General features: G+C 45.2%; 1 protein-coding gene across 7 annotated transcripts in view; it reads left to right on the forward strand.

The window, feature by feature from the left end:
• Positions 1-21,192, forward strand: part of CDH17 (cadherin 17) — an 84,066-nt gene that overhangs the window by 43,076 nt on the left and 19,798 nt on the right. For all 7 annotated transcript variants that reach the window (XM_042254473.1, XM_042254472.1, XM_042254476.1 and 4 more), the window contains 5 exons: positions 1,406-1,537; positions 1,860-2,010; positions 7,613-7,828; positions 11,838-11,914; positions 14,256-14,447. In XM_042254473.1, the coding sequence (XP_042110407.1) occupies positions 1,406-1,537; positions 1,860-2,010; positions 7,613-7,828; positions 11,838-11,914; positions 14,256-14,447 (768 nt within the window). The remainder of the gene's footprint in view (positions 1-1,405; positions 1,538-1,859; positions 2,011-7,612; positions 7,829-11,837; positions 11,915-14,255; positions 14,448-21,192) is intronic.

A 21,192-nucleotide genomic window follows, 5' to 3' on the forward strand; every position in this document is an offset into this window, starting at 1 on the left:
TCACCGCCGTCCCCCTCCCCCCAGTCCCAGCCTTCACAGAGTGCCAGGCTGGGCTCCCTGTGTTATATAGCAGCTTCCCATTTATTGAATGTTGAATTAATGAATTTCACCTTCAGAAGAAAAAAAAATGAAAGCAAGAAGTATTCTGCTTTACCAGATAAGAAAGTATATCAGGACTCATTTCCCCAAAAATTTCAGTTTGGTTCTTTTATGAAAGTCTTCCTATTTATTATTCAGGTTGCCTTCATAAGGATTTATAAATGTTAGAAAATTGCATATACTTATTTTTTCATAGCACTGTCAAAGAAAAGAAAATATAAAGAGCCATAGCTAATACCCAGGCCTGGGAAAAGTACTCAGTGTGTCTTCAAACTGGGGAAGAAGAAGTGGAGGGGGACAAGATGGAAGAACTTGGGCTGAATTTGTAGGGCATAATGGGAGCTTGCTTACAACCAAGAACATAATCTTTGGCCTGGAGCTTAAATAACTAGAAAAGGACAGTGGTGGCTCCTTGATACCCTTCCCAAGTTGTCTTTGAGAAAATAGTTTCGTGTAGAAATTTCTACACTACATTTAGTGTAGGACCTAAGTGTAAACCCAAGTGTAGGACTTTGGGCAAGTCATTTAAACATTCTGTGTGCTAATTTCCCCATTTATAAGGTGCGGATAACAATAGTCTCTACCTCATGGGACTGTTTGCAGATTTAATGAGATACTTTAAAGTGTTTAGTATTATGTCTGGAACGGGGCACAACCCTCAATAAGTGTTATTATTAGTAATAAGTAGATTATCCTATAGGCTAGGCTCTGTCTGTAGCAAGTAGACAGGACTTACTATTGAGTTTATGGATTTTTTTTTTTTGCAAAGTTATTTACAAAACAACACTGGGAGTTGGCAAATATTCTTATCCCTAAAGTCTATGAGAGTAAATATTTAATGGAGAGATGTTCTTTATTTATGTATCACTTGTTTTAAATAACAGCATGGTGAAGAATTGAAAGTGTCTCCTATCTTTACTGGGGAGTTTTGGGAGCCTGTCATTCATCATGGCTTGGTCCTCACATAATGCCAGATACTAAGTGCTTCTTGTTTCTCAAATTGGTGTTTCATGACAGGAAGTCTTCACAACCAGGCTTCCAAATGAACAACCTATAGACTCTTTAGAGGGTTCACAAAGAATTGCTATGTGCTTATTTGGAACACTACAACAGTGAAAAGGAAAAAAGGGGGAGGGATTATTTTAGGTTGAAAATGAAAAATGTAATTTAGCAGTTATAAGAAACCACAGACATCCAAACAAGGTCATCAGAAATTTCAAACGGAGAGCTAGAAGATTGTTTATTTCCTTTCCAATTCTCTCCGTCCGGGTCTGTCTTCCCTCACATTTTTCTCTGGGCCCTGTAGGTGCAGTGGAATGATCCAGGTGCTCTATACTCCTTACTGGACAAGGAGAACACACCACGATTTCCATTTTCCATCGACCAGGAAGGAGATATTTACGTGACTCAGCCCTTGGACCGAGAAGAAAAGGATGCAGTGAGTAAAACTAAGAGGAGGTTCACAGGTGACAAGACGAGATCCTGTGCCCATGGAGATCTGAGAGCAGAAAGGATTTTACTGAACACCTGCACCACCGCCACCAAACCCCCAGAACTGTGTTCTGAACCTCAGTGCCTTACTGCTCTCAAAGACATGGAAAATAACCCCACAAATTTGATCCATTTTATATTTTCTCATTTCCCAGTTCTAAATGAATTGAAAATAAGGGGATAAATGAAATAGTCTTGAAATAGTTGTTTTCTCTGCCTTTTAAAGCGGATGATGATGGAGTCATGTTTTACCTCTGATCTTGTTGTAGTATGTTTTTTATGCGGTTGCAAAGGATGAGCAGGGAAAACCACTCTCAAAACCACTGGAAATTCAAGTGAAAGTGAAAGACATTAATGATAATCCACCTACGTGTTCATCTCCAGTGACTGTACTTGAGGTCCAGGAGAATGAACAAATAGGTAAGAAAGTGTGTGTCTGTCTTCTTTAACTCTGTAATCCCTTTCTCCTCCCTGGTGGGTAAATGGTGGGCAGGTAAACCTGATGGGATCGGCTGTCCCTGCCCAACACAGCATAGGGGTAGAATGCATTTGGGGACTCACACAGGTACAGTATTTCAGTTCAAGGAGTGTCTGAGAAGGGTTCTAAAATCGGAGTTTTCTAACTACCACCCCTACTCATAGCACTGTTACTGCCGCTACTATTACTGCTACTGCTGTTGCTGCTGCTGAGGCTACACCCCCACACCTGCCATGAGCACCATAACCCCTTGCACCAGCATCCCGTATAAATGTGTAAGGTTATCTCATCTGCACAGTTTCACCATAGATTCCTATTTGCCTTCCAAAAAAGTCAGTGACAGATGTAATCCCATCAAATTTGCTAAATAATTTAAACAAACATTCACACTCCATATCAGATACCCTGCAATCGACCCTCTCTAGGCAATGGCAACCCACTCCAGCGTTCTTGCCTGGAGAATCCCAGGGATGGGGAAGCCTGGTGGGCTGCCATCTATGGGGTCGCACAGAGTCAGACACGACTGAAGCAACTTAGTGGCAGCAGCAGCAGAAAGCTGATAAAAGCTCATGGGGCTTAAAGATGAAGTTCAGTTTCTATCTGTTTTTGTCCTTCTGTTCTTGAACTGCTTCATTTCTTTGTGCTATGCCAGGATAGCTTTAGTTTTGTGCAGGGACAGCCACTATTAGAACATTGATTTCTGGGAGTTCTATGACTTCACTGGATTTGGGACACCTCTTATCTATTACTCCTTACTGCTGAGCTCATTGATTGTGCAGAAGATCTTTGAAAACCTCTGTAGATGATACCTCAAGTATTTTTGTGTAGGGCCCAACATTCAGTGTATCAGTTCATCTATGATGCATAACAAACTGCCCCCAAATTTAGCAGCTTAAAACAACAAACATTTACTATCTCACAGTTTCTCTGAGTTAAGGATCTGGACATTCAGAAAGAGAGAGAGAGAGTTCAAAACAAATGGCAAGTAAGATGAAAGTCAGTCTTTTCATAATCTAATCTCAGAAGTGACATCCCATAACTTTTGCCGTATTCATTAGAAATGAGTCACTAGGCCCAGCTCACACTCAAAAGGAGGAAGTTACACCAAGACATCCCTATCAGGGGTGGAGTGATTGCTGGGGGCCATCATAGTGGTGGCCTGCCTTACTAGGGAGGAGGACAGCATTTGTTTTTGGAGACTAGTGAGGATGTCCTTGCTGGTAAAACAAATTGTTCAAGGGTGCAGCCTCTCCAAAAGTGATAATTTATTTTGTAACAACATTTCACAGTCTTGAGTTGTGGACTTAATGGACCAGGAATTCTTATAAATCAACACAGAATGAGCCTATTCTAATATATATAGCCTAGAAGGGTACCCCCCAAAAATGCCCCTGCCTTTTGGGGCCTTACTGTCTAGCTCACTAAAATATTAAATTATTCTTTAGTATATTTATATTCTCCTGTTTGGTGTCTTGTATAGGCCAGAAACTTGTGAGACTCATGTCCCCAAGTCTCAGCAGTGCCAACTTTAATTCTGAAATCCCACTTACCTCCAACACCTTTGTATTCACACCAGAACTTTATCCTCTCATAAAAGCCCCACCTCCCCAAAGTATTTCTCAGTGCCCCAAGAGATACTGTATGTACCTCTGAATCAGTTTGGGCTGCTGCTTATTCCTAGCTACCGGGGTCCAGCCCCGGTGGATCCAGGGTGATTCGAAGGTGGGGACAGAGTCGGCGTCCTTGGAAATAGCTTATTTAATTACAGATAGAGAGGGATTAGAAAATTAGCAGAGAGGCTGAATAACTTGGTTTACATGGAATACCAATCACCACCTACGTAGGCCGCAGGCGTCTTCCCGTTCTCCGGAAGGAGAGGAGGTACTGAGACCGCCGCCCGCCCCCCCCCCCCACCACCCCCCGCCACCGCCCGGTCCGATCTTAGAAGCCCAGGCAAAATTAGCAGGCTTGGTGGGTACCCATGCACCAGATGGGAATTCGACCAGAAAAACGGAGAGCAAGAAAGAAGCGACATGGGGGAATCAGTCTTTCTGGAAACTGACCCTCTTTCTTTATTTTTAGGTTTGCTTACATACCTTTTGTTACACATAGGGATGAATACAGAGTCACGCGGGGGTCAGCAGTCCTGACCTTTATCAAAGTCAGGTGCTTTACATAAAAAAAAATCTTAGGGGTTTTACATCATCTTCTGGCCATGAGGCCTGCTGACATTTTACGACCCTTTCTTTCTGATAACCAAAAACTTATTTTTTCCAAGGGTGTTTTTTCTTAAACCAGGCACCACCCTCCAAATAAAGTTGCATTCCTATAGGGTGAGGATGTAGTGAGTTACAATCAAGAAAGGAATTTATTTAACCCAAGGTTAACATGATTAATCTTAAAGGTTAATACTTATTTCTCCTATATGCTAGTTATATTCATTATAAGAGCAGGGAATATGGAGATTTAGCAGCAAACATCAGCCCAACAAATGAAAATCCTTTCACCAATGTTCCCCTTAAGATCTATTTAGTCTTAAGATAGTGATAAAGTTACATTTTTACATAGCAAGGACACAGTGATTTATAACAAAGTACAATGGTCTTTTACAAAAGAGAAATTTCATGAACTCAAAAAGTCTAGTATTGCTGACCTTAAAAACTACTATATTTCCTTTTCTATATTCCAAATACATAGATTAATATATTCCCAGGTGCCTAAGGATATGGAGGCCTGGCGGCAATCATTGACTCAACAATGAGGAAAGCCCTATGCTAATTAAGACTTTCAAAAACTCCAGACTCTCTGTGCTGTTTTTGGTTGAGAGATAGTAAACAGTCATGTGCAGGAGTATGGATAATCCTGTCACACAAGCTAGTTTGCCAGCAGAGAGGTTTGACCTGAGACACCCTTGTCACACCCAGGGCAGGGAATTAGCAGCAATTATTGGCACAACAAATGAAAAACCCTTCACCAATACAATTCCTAACCAACCCACTATACTAATAATTTCTAACTTCCCCAAAGAATTTGCCTTTAGTAAGTCTAAAACATCTCGTGCCTCTCAGGTTGGGAGGCTGTAAACAATCACATGTGGCCGGACAAACCTATACAGGCAGGCTAGATAACCTTCAGAGGAGTCCGTAAGTTGAAACACTCTTGTCACATCCAGGAATTTTTATTGACTTGGAGCTGCACGTTTACTCCTTCTCTGAGGGAACCGGAGGGGAACAGCCCCCCATAAAGTTAGAGGTGTAGGCGAGAGCATGAAACAGTAAAGTAGATAGACTCTGGTTTTGGGGGTAGATGCTCGGGAACAGGGGGTTTCCTGAGGCTTGATCATGCCTTTGCGTATGCCAAGCCTCCTTCCTCATGACCTTTGCCATGGGCGGAGTTCCTTGCCACTGGAGACAGGACTCTTCTTTCACTCCTGGCTCATTCATAAAGTTCTCTGCTCTCACTGAGTGGCGCCCCCTACTGGAGTTTCCCTGTCATTGACGCCAAACAGTCCTGGAGTCCCTGACAGCTTGAGGGTTCCCCCGCAGTGAGGGGAGACTGGTGTCCTCTGTGTTATGCTCATTTGCCACTTGCCTGGGAAAGGGTCCCAAGCAGGGCTGCTCAGACACCAAAGTGAAAGTGAAAGTTGCTCAGTCGTGTCCGACTCTTTGCGACCCCATGGACTATACAGCCCGTGGAATTCTCCAGACCACAATACTGGAGTGGGTGGCATTTCCCTTCTCCAGGAGATCTTTCCAACCCAGGGATCGAACCCAGGTCTCCCTCATTGCAGGCAGCTTCTTTACCAGCTGGGCCACAAAGGAAGCCCTCAGACACCAAACCACCACAGAATTTAGTGAGATGCACTTTCATTCCAGCACGCAGATGCTTTTCTTACAAAGGCAGATGCAGGTTGCAAAGGTGACTTGGTTGCTTGTGAGGATGCAGAAATGGCAGCTGCTACCACGCTAGACACACGTTCTGATGCGCCTCCTTCCCTGCCCAGGGGACAATGTCTGCCAAGGCAAGCCCCTTAGAGGCATAACATAGGTACTTCCATTCCTCCCCTCATGAAACCCTCCAAATCTCCCTGTGAATCAGTAGATGCAAAGGCAAGGGGATAAAATACAGGGCAAGGGGATAAAGCCAAACTCCACAAGGGGGATACATATTCAAGTTCTAGCCCTCACGTGGAATTCTGGCTGTGCGTAGAGAAACACACAATTCCCATTTCATGCAGCAAGATGACCCAGCATCTATCAGAGCTCACCCAGACAGACCTGGGTAGAGCACTCCGTTATGGCCAGACTTCTAGAACCCCTTGGACTGAGACACTCACAGAAATAAAACTTAGGTCCATAAACTGCAGCGAGGCAGAGAGGACGCCTGCCTGCTCTGGGCCTGTGCTGTCTTTATCTTGGGGGTGGAGTTAGTGGAGTTGTTCCAGAAACTTGCTTAGAATTCAGCACAGTTGGCCTGTCCTTGTTGAGTTTTACCATTTGCCTTGTGCATTAGTGTCTGAGGGCAGCCATAACAAATGACCACTGACTCAGAGACTTGAAACAACAGAAATGTATTCGCACACAGTTCTGGAGGCTAGAAACCTGTAATCAAGGTGCCCGTGAGGGGAGAATCCTGGCCCCTGGCGGCTCCTGGCATTCGTTGGCTGCTTGTGGTGGCCTTGCTGCAGTCTCTGCCCTCTTCTTCACATTGCCTCCTCCTCCGTGAGTGTCTCTGTCATCTCTTCTGGATTTAGGGCCCACTCCACATCCAGGATGGTTCAAGACCCTGACTTGGGTCCTCCCGAATTCATATGATGAGGTCCTAGGCCCGGGCACCTCAAAGCGGGGCTATCATTTAGAGACACGGTCTTCAACGTCATTAGCATGGGTCTTAACCCAATATGACTGGTGTCCTTCTGAGAAGAGAAAATCTGGATAGACGCAGAACGGGGGAAGACCACGTGAGAACACATGCAGCAGACGGCCATCTGTTAGCCAGAGGTCTCTGAAGAAGTCAGTCCTCCTCACACCTTGTCTCAGACCTCTAGTCTCCAGAGACTGAGAAAATAAACAGCTGTTGTTAAAGCCATCCATCGTGTAGTCACTTTTTTTTTTTTTTTTTTTTTTATGGCAAGCCCTAGCCAGCTAAAAATGGACTTTTCTGGTGGCTCAGACAGTAAAGAATCTGCCTGCAATGCAGGAGACCCAGGTTCCATCCCTGGGTTGGGAAGATGCCCTGGAGAAGGGGAACAGCAGCCCACTCCAGTATTCTGGCCTAGAGAACTCCATGGACATGGACTGCGGGCTACAGTCCATGGGGTCGCAGAGAATCGAATGCTGCTTAATGACTAATACACACATATGCAGCCAGCTAAGACACTGCTCCACACACTGTACAGCTGAAAAGGTTAGAAGCACCAGCATCAATCTAAGAACTTTATTCTGCTTCTCACAGTGCCTTCTAGGAACCCGATTCTCCACGGAAGCCATTTTTTAATAGGCTAAAAAGAATAATGGGTGGGTTTCCTTCTTTCTTTCCCTATAGGGAGCAGTATTGGAACTCTTATTGCTCATGACATGGATGAAGAAAACACTGTCAACAGTGTTTTAGAATACAGAATTGTGGATCAAACTCCCAAAGTTCCTCAAGATGGACTCTTCCTGGTCCAAGAATACTCTGGAACACTCCAGTTGGTGCTGCAGTCGCTGCACAAGCGGGACACTCCGCAGTACAACCTGAGCGTGCAGGTGTCTGACAAAGGTTAGTGTCACTTTCACAGTGTCGAGTGAAACACTTGTTTTCTTTCCAGCTGTGATTGTCAGGCTGCTCTAATGCCTGGCTGTGTTACAGAGGCTGCCATTGAAAAAGGTCTTGCTTCCCACGTAAAACAAGCCCAGAAGCCAGCATGGTAACGGCCAGAGTTGCAGCTCAGAAAATGTGATTATGTTTGTCTCCTGAGAAGCAGATGCCCAAGAGGGGATTAAATATATAAGGATTTTATTAGAGGAACTGCCTATGAGAAAAAATGCAAAGGGATACAGAGAAGGGTGGAAGAGCCGTCAGACCTCAATACGAGCCTGACCCTGAGTGAAGGAGGGAAGGAAGGAAAGTGCTGGGGAAACTCCCGGTCAAAGGGAAGTTCGGCAAGGTCATCGGAGGTCCAAGGCTGGCTGTGGAAGGAGTCTGTGGTCTCCAAAAGCAGGCCTACCTTAGCCTGCCTGCCTTGTTCAGGCACTGCTGGGGCAGCCAATGGGAAGCAAGGTCTTGGTGCACACAGAGTGATGGGTTTCAGAGCCCAGCGGCACGTTGTCAATTAAGATCCTGTTGTTAAAAGTTGTTGGCAAGCCTCGTTGTCATGGCCACCGTGATCACAAACAAGAAAGTTAGTTGTATTTCTCAAGTCTCCCTTTCAGACTCAAAGGCTTCTACTGTATGACAGTGAAGGAACTTTTGGAAAGCTTTGTCTTCTCCTATTAGCTTCTAATTGGCCATTTGACAATATCAGGAAACATTCATCCTTATACTTTATACAATTTCAAAGCAAGTGGTTTTTAATCTTTGCTAAGTCATGAGACCCTTTGAGAATCTGATGGAAACTATGAATTCCTAAACAAATGCATACGTTCTCAGATAAATTGCACAGACACACAAACAGACTCGACCTCAGAGACAGGCCTATTTTAGGGTCATTAATACTTTTAAGTTAAGAATCTTTCTTCGAGTTAACTGCTCTTGAGTCTTAAATAACCAAGTAGTTCAGTAATTAGTATGCTAGGAAAGAGAGATTATATAGGTACGCTGTAGTGAAAAGCATCGTTTCACATTGTGCTTCATATTTTTTTTCTTTATCCAGATGTTGAGATACTAAAGAGAACTGAGAGTACTGGGGTTTACCAGGCCCCCAAAGCAGAAAGTTTGAGGGATAGTAATTTGGCAAATATAGAGGGCCTAACATAATGCTTAGCATTATGCTGAGAGGTACAATGAAATTGGGGATAATAAATTATCCCTGTCTGTGATGAGCTGACAATTTCACACCATTAGCCAGCCATTCTTCCAGTGATTACTGAGCATTTACCTTGATTGAGGCACCATTCAAGGTACTGGGAACGCACAAATAAATGAGACCCGGTGTCTGTCCTCAAGGAGCACTTTTTTGTAGAGGAGATGGACAAGTGAATAGATAAATTATAAGGAATATGTACAAGGTAGCCCATGAAAGCAACGAGTGACTCAGTGGAGAGGGAGAGAGACCTGATAGGGCTTTCTGGAAGAGGTATCATTAATCCGACTTTCGATGGATGAATATGACAAGTTACAAAACAGTGTAAAGGCTTATACAGGAGAATAAAGCCCATGTGCAAATGCATGGAGACCCAAAGCAGTTTAATGCCATAAGAGCATAAATGGAAACCAGATGACAAATTGTCTATATGCATGAATACACCTATAGACTATGTGGACCAGATTATGCAATATATTTATATGTAAATATATGTGTGTATGTGTGTTGATGGAATTAAACATTCAATAGTATACTACAGAAAATTAGTCAGTAGGCTATAATTAGCATAGTTTTACATAAATTCAGGGAAGTGGTTTCACGAGGCTCACTGCTGGTCCAAATGAGGCTTACGTGGAACAGGCAAGTAGTGAGTTCAGGCCCTGGGACCTCTCCACATCTCCAGCCATTCTTGCTGTCTACAAATGTCCTGCGGGCAGCTTTAATTAGCATCCACTTATTTATAAGATGGTTGTTATTAGGTTACATGCCTGGCCTTGTGTCTGGTGTGTTGAGAACAAGCTCTGGAGCTCGGCAGCCTGAGTATGTTTGTCAGCATCCCAGGAAAAAAAAAGCCCTCTTCAAAGAAGTAACCAAAAAGAGAGTAAAGAAGGGATTCTCTGTAAAGCTGTGGGTAGGGGTTATGGGAAGCCAGCAGGAGGTGTGAGGCACAATGGAGTCATTCTTACCCCAAGGTGAGAAGGGGCAAGGGAAGGGCCCTTCCCTGAAGGAGCAGGCCCTGGGCCTGGGGCCGTGACTCTAGAGGAAGCTGCTGGCAGTGGGAGCCAGACTCTGACTCCGTGCTCCTGCCCTTCCTCAGACCTCCTGCCAGTGCTCCCCCTGGTAGAGCTCGACTGGTACCCAGAGGGCCAGGATGCCCAGTGATGCTCTCCTAAGGTCAGCCCCAGGGCACAGAGTGGGGTGAAGGGCGGGGAGCAGACGGAGAGGACTGGGGGGCTCGTGGATTCGGATCTGGCTCGACCACGAGCCAGCTGCAGGACTGTGGCCAAGTTATCCTTGGCTTCCTCGGTTGTGAACTAAATGAAAATGACAATAGTACCTATATCAGAGTGAAGAGTGAGGATGAAATGAGTCATGTAAGCAAAGCACCTGATACACAGAGACTGCCGGCCACGTCTGTTAGGATGAGAACCTCGATTTTGTTGCTATCTACATTTTATAAACTGACTACCTCACACTGATTTCAAGTAACATAACCAACCTCTTACACGTCTGATAAGTAGCAGAGACAGAATCTCAGTGGTGGGGGTTCCAGAGCCCAAAGTCTTAGCCATTGTATAATGTAGGCTTCACGGTTGGAATAATGGAAACCTCAACGAAAGATCCCATCCTGTTGGTCTTCATGTAGCTGCTTTTCTGGGGATCCCATCTCTACTGGTACTCCATGCTCACCTTGGATCCAGGTTAAACTGCTGTCTCTAACTAGGTCTCTGGATTGTCAAACCCACCCCTCAGAGCCACTTACCAGGATTCTGTGAGCTGCCTCTGGGTAGGCATGCCCTTGGAAGAGGGCTAATTGTATCGTGGGCTTCCCAGGTGGTGCTAGGGGTAAAGAAAGTGAAGTTGCTCAGTTGTGTCCGACTCTTTGCGACCCCTTGGACTGTAGCCCATCAGATTCCTCCGTCCATGGGATTCTCCAGGCAAGAATACTGGAGTAGGTTGCCATTTTATTCTCCAGGGGAATCTTCCCAACCCAGGGATCGAACCCAAGTCTCCTGCATTGTGGGCAGACGCTTCAACCACTGAGCCACCAGGGAAGCCTGGGGGTAAAGAACCTGCCTGCTAATACAGGATATGTAAGAGATGTGGGTGAAATGCTGGGTCAGGAATATTTCCCTGGAGGAAGGCATGGCAATCCACTCCAGTCCTCTTGCCTGGGAAATCCCATGGACAGAGGAGCCTGGCAGGCTATAGTCCAAAAGGTCGCAGAGTCGGTCACGACTGAAGTGACTTTGTACACAGACACACCATTGTACCTTGCCTCCCTCACTTGGGCCTTCCTTTTATGGGGGCAGAAGAGATACAGGACAGTGAGAGCTGGAAGTGTTCAGAGAAGGAAAGACAACCTTCTGGGATGCTCAAATAAGCTTTTTAGAAGGACAGTTTTGCACTGGGCAGTGAAGGCTACATAAGTTTCACGAGCCAGAAAACAGAGGCTGCCTCCCAGGAAGCCTGGCTCAGGAACAAGCTTTTACCGAGGAAGAGGCAGGTGGATGGAGCAGGAAGCCCAGAGGCGCCTCTCCCAGGGCTTTCCTCTGTCCCACCTTGGTGACCCACACGTGGGGGTCGGTGGGGCACAGAGAGACTCCTTGCTACGCACATCGCAGGTCAACAGTCAAATTGTGGCATGGCTGTTACTGCACTTGCCAATTGTTTTTCTTGCAGATTTCTGATCTTTTTTTTTGTTTTCTGATCTTAATGCACGATTTTCAGTGAAAATTTTTGTGATGTGCTTTTGATTTTCAGACTTCAAGACCCTCTGCTTTGTGCAAATCAACGTTATTGATATCAATGATCAGATCCCCATCTTTGAAAAGTCAGATGTGAGTACTTGTTGCCTTGTTTTTGCTTTACTTTGTTTATATTACCTGACCCCTACTTCTGGGATAAAGACACAAACAGTAGTTAGGGGTAATGCCAGATTTAATATCTTAGTTAATGCTCTGGTAGTAAACTCAGGCATTGTCTTCAGTGGAAATCTTCTGGGAACAGTAACGTTCACTGTTATAGTATCTGCGGGCATCTGTTTATAAACTTTTGCCAAAAGCTCATTTATTTCAAGGACGGCTTGAAAGCTGCAAGCACAGTCTTTGTCAAATTGAGATGAATTGAGTAGCTGCTTCCAGTTTGCCTTTATATGTTTTGTGAGTATAAGACAATAAATAGGTTATTGCTAGGTTCTCAAACAAGAATTCTTTGTCAAAATTTAAAATCTGGCAAAATATTGGCAATTTAAACTCACCTTGCATTAGTTGAATAAGAATCCAGTAGTCATATACAGATGTGAGAGTATCCGAAGGCTGAGCGCTGAAGAATTGATGCCTTCGAACTGTGGTGCTGGAGAAGACTCTTAAGTGTCCCTTGGACTGCAAGGAGATCCAATCAGTCAATCCTAAAAGAAATCAACCCTGAATATTCATTGGAAGGACTGGTGCTGAAGCTGAGGCTCCAATACTTTGGCCATCGATTCAGTGGAAAAGACCCTGATGTTGGGAAAGATTGAAGATGGAAGGAGAAGGGGACGACAGAGGATGAGATGGTTGGATAGCATCACTGACTCAATGCAAACTCAGGGAGATGGTGAAGGACGGGGAGGCCTGGGGTGCTGCGTGCAGTCCATGGGGTTGCAAAGATTTGGACACGACTGAGCAACTGAGTAACAACAACAAAGGCGTAGAAAAAGCCAGCCTCTGGTTTATGCCAGAAGAGTGTGCTCAGCACACTTGCAAAAATGAGAAGAACTGGGCATAAAGAGCAGGAGAAAGAAGATCAGTTGACTATATCAAGAAGAATTCAAGCTAATTTATTGTTAATGTGGGCTTTGAACTTGGCAGTAATTTTATCATTGCTTCCCTTAAAATGGATACCTCTATTTATTTATTTTGGAGGAGAGAGAAGCTGTTTTGACTAGGTTGTTATGTTTGAAGTCAGTGATGAGGCAGCCCTGAGCCTTGTGATGATGTTCATAAATCAAAATAAAGATAAAGCTGTGACAAAGACAGGGAATTGATTTACAGGAGGGTTTGCAGAGGTAAAAGGTATGACAATATAACTTGTGTAGCAGGCACTGAGGTTAAGTGAGCATGAGATGAAGAGCCTGTCTCTGTCTCCATTCTCCTGGGTATTTGATCTTTTCTGTGTGTTATAGTCTCCTCGCATTACATCTAGACAGTGCTTTTAGACTGAGGACAAGAGTTCTGCTTTAGGAATCTCAGAGCTTGGAAAGGCAAATGGGGCTCTAGAAAGTAGGAGTCCACTTCTTTCACTGCCGTGATCCCCTCCTGGTCCCTGCCTGTTATCATCTTCATGATCATGATGGCAAGAGACGTGACCTGGGGGATTTTCAGTGGAGGAGTGAGAGATTAACAGCACCTGCTTTGGAGGTGGACAAGCATGGATCTGAACCCCAGTTCTGTGACCAACTAGCTGTGTGGTCTTGAGTGGGTTTTACCTCCCCAATCTTTTGCTTCTCTGTCAGATGGAGGTGATAACACAGCTATTCAGTAGGGCATTTTGTCTTGATGCTTACCTTTTTGAGCACTTATTATGTATTAGGCATTCAGAGGTTTTATATGTGTTATCTCTATAAATCCAAACAGAAAACATAAAACAGCTTCCATTTTTATTATGTCCAATGGACAGAGGATGAACCTGAGACTTTCAAAAATCAGGAAACTTATTTCAATTCACCCAGGTAATAAGTGGCGAGCCTAGGATTCATACTGAGGCCATTTGACTCCAAAGTTCAGGCTCTTAACAACTATTCTCTGATTGATTAAGAATTAATTAAAATGATATATGTAAAGTGCCTGTCACATTGTAGGTACTCGATACATAGGAGCTATTTATCTGTCTCATTACTAATAACTATAATGATAGTCCCAGTATTAAATATATTGGATGTGGGTGGGAGAATCTGTTTTAGAATCTGATCAGTCGCTCTCTGAGACACTGTTTCTTGGTATAAGGGATATCAGTCTACAAGTGTGACTGATGTCAAAAGCAACTGCAACCTACTCATCAACGGGAAAAGCATGCTTGGTAAGTACTGATGTAAACTGTGACTTGTGCCCATTCTGAAACCAGAGGCAAGTTTGCTTGTTGATAATTGTGCTTGATGACAATGGACATTCTCATTGTTTCCTTCCCCTATTTCCCTCTTAGTATGGAAACCTAACTTTCCCTGAAGACACAGCCGTGGGATCTGTCATCCTAACCATCCAGGCCACAGACACTGATGAACCGCACACTGGGAGTTCTAAGATCCTGTATCGAATCACACAGGGAGACAGTGAGGGACGTTTGGAGATTGAAACAGATCCCCAAACCAATACTGGATACGTCAAGCTTAAAAAGGTAAATCACCCATTGAATGGAATTTGTCTTTTTCAAAGATTAGTTTCCTTAGGACCATTCAAGGACCTATAAGCAGAATTAACGAATTGGCAGTGACCTCTCAGGCATGTGATGGACTCCTGGAACCCCCTCAGTCATTCCTGTCCTCGTGAAAGACAGAGGCCAGGATTCCTGCTCTGAGTCTGTCACTAGCTGACCAAGTAACCTTTGCAGAGGGAGGTAGGATTTTCATAAAAATTATAGAATGAATCATTTTTAGTATTAGTATGTCCCATGCAATAATTGGGACATGCTTTTACTAAAAAATCGTTTACTGTTTATCTGAAATTCCAATTTAACTAGGCATTCTTTATATTTATTTAATAAATATTGGGCAAGGTGGTGCTCAGGGCTTTATTTTTCCCTTTGCAAGTGTGGGATATTAGACTAGATGAATCCCGTGAACCTTTTAGGAGGCAGGCTGTTTATTCTAGTGGACCAGCCATAGGTTCCTCTTTTTAATAACGACTGGAGGTTGGTAGGTCTCCTTTAATAGGCAGGTTATAATAAACAAATTTATTCTCTCATACCTTCTTCCCTGCCCACTCCTTACATTCATCTTTCACGGTGCTGCTAAGTCCACTGGCTCTTGCTTCGTCTCTCCCTTTGGAAGGACTGGGTAGTCTGGAAGCCAAAATCTTGATTACCGTGATACTTGCTTCTTTATAGAGGGTCTTCCCATTCTTGGCTCAATCTACTCCTATTCCCTACTGTATACACCTGAAGTTTGACCCTTTCCTCCCTGGCTGCCTCGTTTATGCCTGTAAACTGTGTATCAGATGACTCAACAGGAAGTGGCACTCAGTGTCGTCCAATATCTTTAGAATGAAAAGAGATCAGGGTTACAGCAATAGAGACTCTGCAGACATGGCTGAATGCGGAGAGTTTGTAGTACAGTGTGTGGGAGGCTGCATCAGAAAGCTCTGAAGGAAAGTTTTGACCCAGAATAAAGGTAGAAATTGAAAATGAAGATGAAAATAATTTTACAGAAAATGAATAGAAGCATGGGGTGGGGGGGGAAGTGCTGGTGCTGAAGGAAACCCTGGAGCAGAATCTCAGCATTCTGGTACCGTTCTGACCACACAACCCACTTCTGACAAAGGGCCTCACTGGGTTTCAGCTGCAAGGTTTGTGTGTGGACCTACTTCAGCTGTAGTATTTTGTTTGAGTCTGACCTTTGCTGTTACATCTTCCCCCTCTATTCATGGCTGCCTTCATGGACACAAAGAACCCAGAAGGAAAGGCCAGGTCCCCGAGTTTGCAGTGGGTGGTCCAGGCAGCAGGCCTGGTCTTGTGGCAGGAGGCGGGGGCAGAGAGCTTCCATCCTTCCCCAGGACCAGCACCCTCTAGGTGTCTAAGAGAAGATAAAGGCCTGTCCATCTCGGTATGAATGTCGGTAACTTTTCATGGTGGCTTGTTGCGAACTAATGTAAGTTAATCTGACCATCTGTGGCTAGCGGGCATCTATAGGGAAAAGTTGGTAACCTTGAGGATCAGCAGTAGGTGAAGGCTCTAATCTTCCCACACCTTCCTTGACATGAGGGGGTGTGTTCCAGTACAGAGGGCCTCTGGCCAAAATCTTGGTCGCATCCTGACTTTGTTTGTGGTTATATGCCAAGTGTCCGAATATTTGCACACAGGGAGGTTCAATAAATCTTGGTTGCCTGGATACATAGTTGAATTCTGTCCCATGTGCAATTAATAACAAGCAGGTTTGAAAACCAGCATTCAACTTGTGCTTTAGGCTTTAGGGTTGTGCTGGCCCGGCTCTCTGTCCCTCAGGCACTGTAATCACTGTAATCACAGTAGTCTAGTGACAGGATTCATCTGACTGTCCGCAGAAAAGGTGACCACAGAACAGAACTGGAGTCCTGGAACTCTGAAGGGTATAAGCTGCTGGACTAGCCAGATGCTACATTCTTCTTCAAGAATGTATTTCTCCACCAAATTGCCTGTCTTGAATACCACTGATATCACAAAAACCTCTTTGCAAGATCACTTTGGTAATTAACAAAATGTAGCTTGAGACAGTGCTAGCTCAGAGCCTGTAGCAGCTGCCTCTGGGGTGTGGCTCTGATTGGGATCTTTCAAATGCTAAATGCCAGCCGGCTCAGAGGTGTGGATCCTTGACCAGGATACACTGATGTCAGCCAACTGCCCCTAGGATGCGTGTCCTCACCGTGACAAGTGTGTTCATGCAGTTTTCAGATTTTTAAACTTAGCCTCTATTATGTGGTTTCTCTAGTGGCTCAGTGGTAAAGAACCTGCCTGCAATGCAGGAAATACAGGAGGCATGGGTTCGATTCCTGGGTTGGGAAGATCCCCTAGAGGAGGATATGGCATCCCACCCCAGCACTTTTGCCTGGAGAATCCCATGGACAGGGGAGCCTGGTGGGCTACACGTCCACAGGGTCATAGAGTCAGACACTACAGAAGTGACTGAGCACGCATGCGTGTGGTTTCTCATGCAGAGCTTAGTTAGCCTTACTTCTAAGTCCCTCCTCATTAAGCCTTCCATTGCTTCAGAACTGTTGTATTGGTCATTAAAAAAAAATTTAAATCCCAGTGTAAACTATCACGATCCTATCAGCACCTGTTCACCTGAATTAAATGTGCAAATGAAAGTGAAAGTTGCTCAGTCAAGTCCGACACTTTGCGACCCCGTGGAATATACAGTCCATGGAATTCTCCAGGCCAGAATACTGGAGTGGGTAGCCTTTCCCTTCTCCAGGGGGTCTTCGCAACCCAGGGATTGAACCCAGATCTCCCCCATTGCAGGCAGATTCTTCACCAGCTGAGCCACAAGGGAAGCCCAAGAATACTGGAGTGGGTAGCCTCTCCCTTCACCAGGGGATCTTCCGGACCCAGGAATCGAACCAGGGTCTCCTGCATTGCAGGCGGATTCTTTACCAACTGAGCTATGAGGGGAAGCCCTAAATGTGCAAATGGCAACCAGTAAAATTCACCGAGGAGCGCACACTCCACACCTGAAGCCCCTTTCGCTTCATGAAGCGCTTCTGCACATACTCCCTCGCTTGTCACACTGACCCCAAGGGAGGCAGAAACAGTCCCATCATCCAGCTGAGGTTCGGGCTCACAAGTTACAGTCAGCCCCTCTACTAGGTGAAGGAGCTGGGAACTTGACCCCTGGCTTCTGACTCCTTTCAGGAAAGGACTGCTATGGGGGCCTGGCATTACCATGTACTAGCTCTGCAACCTTGACACAAATGTTGTAACCTCTCAGACCTCAGTTTTCTGATCTGAAAACCTAAATTGGTAGAACCTTCTTGATGAGGATCCTGGAGGATTCAGTGCCAAAATACACACATAGCTCTTAAGACAGCCCCTAGCAGGTGGTAGCCAACTTCATAAATGTTCAACATTATCTTAATTCTAATTAACTCGGGTGAGGGCAGAAGCTAAGACTCTGGCTGTGGACAGATGAGACGTTTTCTCTTCTTGCCAAGGGGACCAAACTTGCCCAATCCCAGAGTCAAATGGTGCCCGCTGGGGACAGCTGGCTCAGGCTCTCTGGGGGAGGGCCTGCAAATCAGTCGTTTTAGCAAGTGCCCTGCAAAGGCTTTCTCCTCTACTCTTGAGTAATCACTGCACTTCAGGGTGGATACCAGGTGTGTGGGCTTTCCACACACCTATCAATTCTCTAACGCCAGCCTGGTGTCCTACGACGTAACTCAATTCTGACACTTATCTGTCGGGAGACAGCGTCCGACCCCCCCAGGTTAAGGCTCAGTCCCACTCTCCCACCCGACTCCAGAAGCCGCCAGCAAGTACCAGGTTGTCGCCTGTTCTTCTGACTGACTGGCTATACATCAGAGGCTCATGACTCCCTCCTTAGGTTCCAACATTTGCTAGAGCAGCTCACAGAGCGCACGGAAACGTATTTACCAGTGTATCACGTAATAAAGGATATGATGAAGGATCCAGCTGAGTGGCCAGATGAAGAGATGCACGGGGTGAGGCCTGGGAGGGCCCCGAGAGCAGGAGCTTCTGTCTCATGCAGTTGAGCTGTGTATCGCTTCCTCAGCTCGTGGATGTGCTCACTAACCCAGAAGCTCTCTGAATGCCTTACTCTAGGGATCTTTATTGAGGCTTCATCATGTAGACATGATTGATCCTGAACTCAGTCTCCGGCCCCTCTCTCCTTCCTGGGAAGTGGGAGGGGTTGTGCTGAAAATCCCCAGCTCCTAACCATGGCTTGGTCTTGGTCTGGTAACCAGTCCCCGTCCTGGTTACCAGGAGCCACAAAGAGTCACCTCATTAGAACAAAAGGCACTCCTATCACCCAGGAAATTGCAAGGGATTTAGGAGCTCAGTGTCTGGAACCAGAGGAAAAGACCAAGATATACTTTTTCTATTAATTCATATGCCCCAAGTGATGCTTGGGAATAAACACGTTTTATTTATTAATGCTGTCCTCCCTGTCTTTACCGCCATCCTGAGCTCTGGCCTATTGTGTGATAGATCAACACATTCTTGAGACCAAGCAGGTATCAGGAGCCAGGAAGGCTATTTCTCTGAGCCCTGCCAGACTCATCAATAACTCTCCTGAAATTGAAAGTCAGAGGTTTGTTTTGGCTTTAATTTTTATTTTTTGATACAAATTTTGTCACTTCTTCATTATGGCTGGTCCTTTTGAATTCTCAGTACATGATGTATTTTTATGCAGCTAGAGTATCATGTGGAAAATTAATGTGCATTTTTTTCTCATCACTGATTATTGATGAAAATGTTAAATGTCCCCGGTCTCAGCTCCTTTCCTTCAGCACTTTTATCTCTGCTTCCAGCTTGAATCTAAATCATGAGGTTGACCTTTCAAGCAGTTGTGTACGGAAGAGGGATTGTGGCATAAGTGGGTGTTTTCTGCCTACCTGATGAGTAAGGTCGTGAGGGTCTCTTGACTTGACTCTGCAGGCGTAGCTCCGTGTCACAAAAGACAGGGCACATGGTTTGACAAAGCTTGTTCTTGATTAAACTCTGCTGGTTATCACTTGCTAATTTTAGTATCTTCCATTTCTAATTTTATTCCTGGAAAATGTGGTTCCGTGTGTTTTCCTGGTGTGAAAGCTAAGCCGTTACTGAGGGCTTACTGAGGGCAAGCCGTTACTTCCATTCAGTAAGGGTTGAAGGAACACTGACACCCTCTCCTAACAGGCCTCCCTGCCCAGGTCAGATTGGCTCCAATCCATCCCTCCCCTGGCGGCTCCCAGAGTTAACTGCCTCCAGCACCAATCCCACCTTGTCAGCCTTGTGCTCACCGCCTCTCTCTGCTCATCAGGGATCAAGTCCCAGTTTCTGAGCTTGACGTGTACCGTCTTCTCCATCACCTCTCTCTTCTCTCAGGTCACACGTTCTGTCCTGCTAACTCGCGCTGCTCCTCATTTGCAGGGACACCATTTCGTTTCTGTATCCCTCGCCTCTGGTGGCCTCGTGAAAGGATCGGAAAGCCAGGGAGGGGACTTAGGACCTGTTTGATGTAAGGATGGGGTGTGCGTCCTCTGCCCAAGCCCACAGAGTGCCGTGCTGCTTGTCTGAGCCTGGTCTTGGCTGGACCCACAAGGAACAGATTGCTGCGTCCTTGGTCCACACGGTGGGCTTGCTCTGGGGGCTGCTGGCTTCCTGTTCCATCTACCAGACTTTTAATTTGACGGCCCTGCCCTCCTCCCCTGAGATGATGGGCGGATCCTGGGAGTCAGATGCTCCAGCGTGCACACATTTCTTCCCAACTACCCTGGGTGGGGAGCCCTATCCCACCATGAGGTTGTGACCAAGAGGTTATCATGGGGTCATATCCTGTAGGCACTGGACGCTTATTTCTATGAAAAACCTCTCTTTTTACATCTCAACTGGATTACAAAATTTTATATCCTGCATTTTAACAAGCACCAATTGATTCTCAGATGACCTTGAGTCTTTACACATAATTCTTTCTCTTTCATATGAGGAAATTTTCTATCTTACTTCCTTTTGAACTAGCAGTTGGGTTGCGATGTTGTCTGTGTTTGTGTGTTCATGGAGGAGAGGGTTTCTAGAGAGTGAAGATTTTCTCCAGAATCTCTTTCCCACTGGAGCCTGCAAGGGCTTGAGAAGGACCAAGACCTTCTCATTTTCGTATTTCCTAATGGATACACTATGCACACTGTTAGTCAGGGAAGTGATGAGAAGCAAAGAATATAATACAGTTCCTCTTCTCAGAGAGCTCATGGTCAGTAAGGATCTGGAATAGAGAAGCAAACAATTAGGATCCTGAGTTAAGTACTATAAGATTACAGAAGGCATGGAGCTCATCTATTGGGGGATACAGAGTGGGATTGGGGGAAGATGGTACACAGAGAACAGCACTGAGCCAACTTTCGGCTGATGGGGGGAATTTTTTCAGATGTTGAGGGAAGAGCAGGCTGAGCTAATGCAGTCATGTGTCAGCTTTTCCTCTTTATGAAAGGAAAATCCCATTTTTTGTTTAACTGATGAGAAACTGATATAAACTAAAGTTAAAGAACTGACAGCTCCCCAAGAGATCCTGGGTCCTCCAGGCCTGGAAGGGTGAATAAAACCGAGCAGTTCCCAGAATCTATAATGTGCTTTTTGAGCTTTTCTCTGATTCCTTTATCTCTTTGAGGTCATGGGTACCTTTGAGACTCTGACAAATGCTACATAACCTCTCCTGATGAAAAAATTCATGTATGCA

The sequence above is a fragment of the Ovis aries genome, chromosome 9 (genome assembly GCF_016772045.2).
Source record: "Ovis aries strain OAR_USU_Benz2616 breed Rambouillet chromosome 9, ARS-UI_Ramb_v3.0, whole genome shotgun sequence".
Lineage (NCBI taxonomy): Eukaryota > Metazoa > Chordata > Mammalia > Artiodactyla > Bovidae > Ovis > Ovis aries.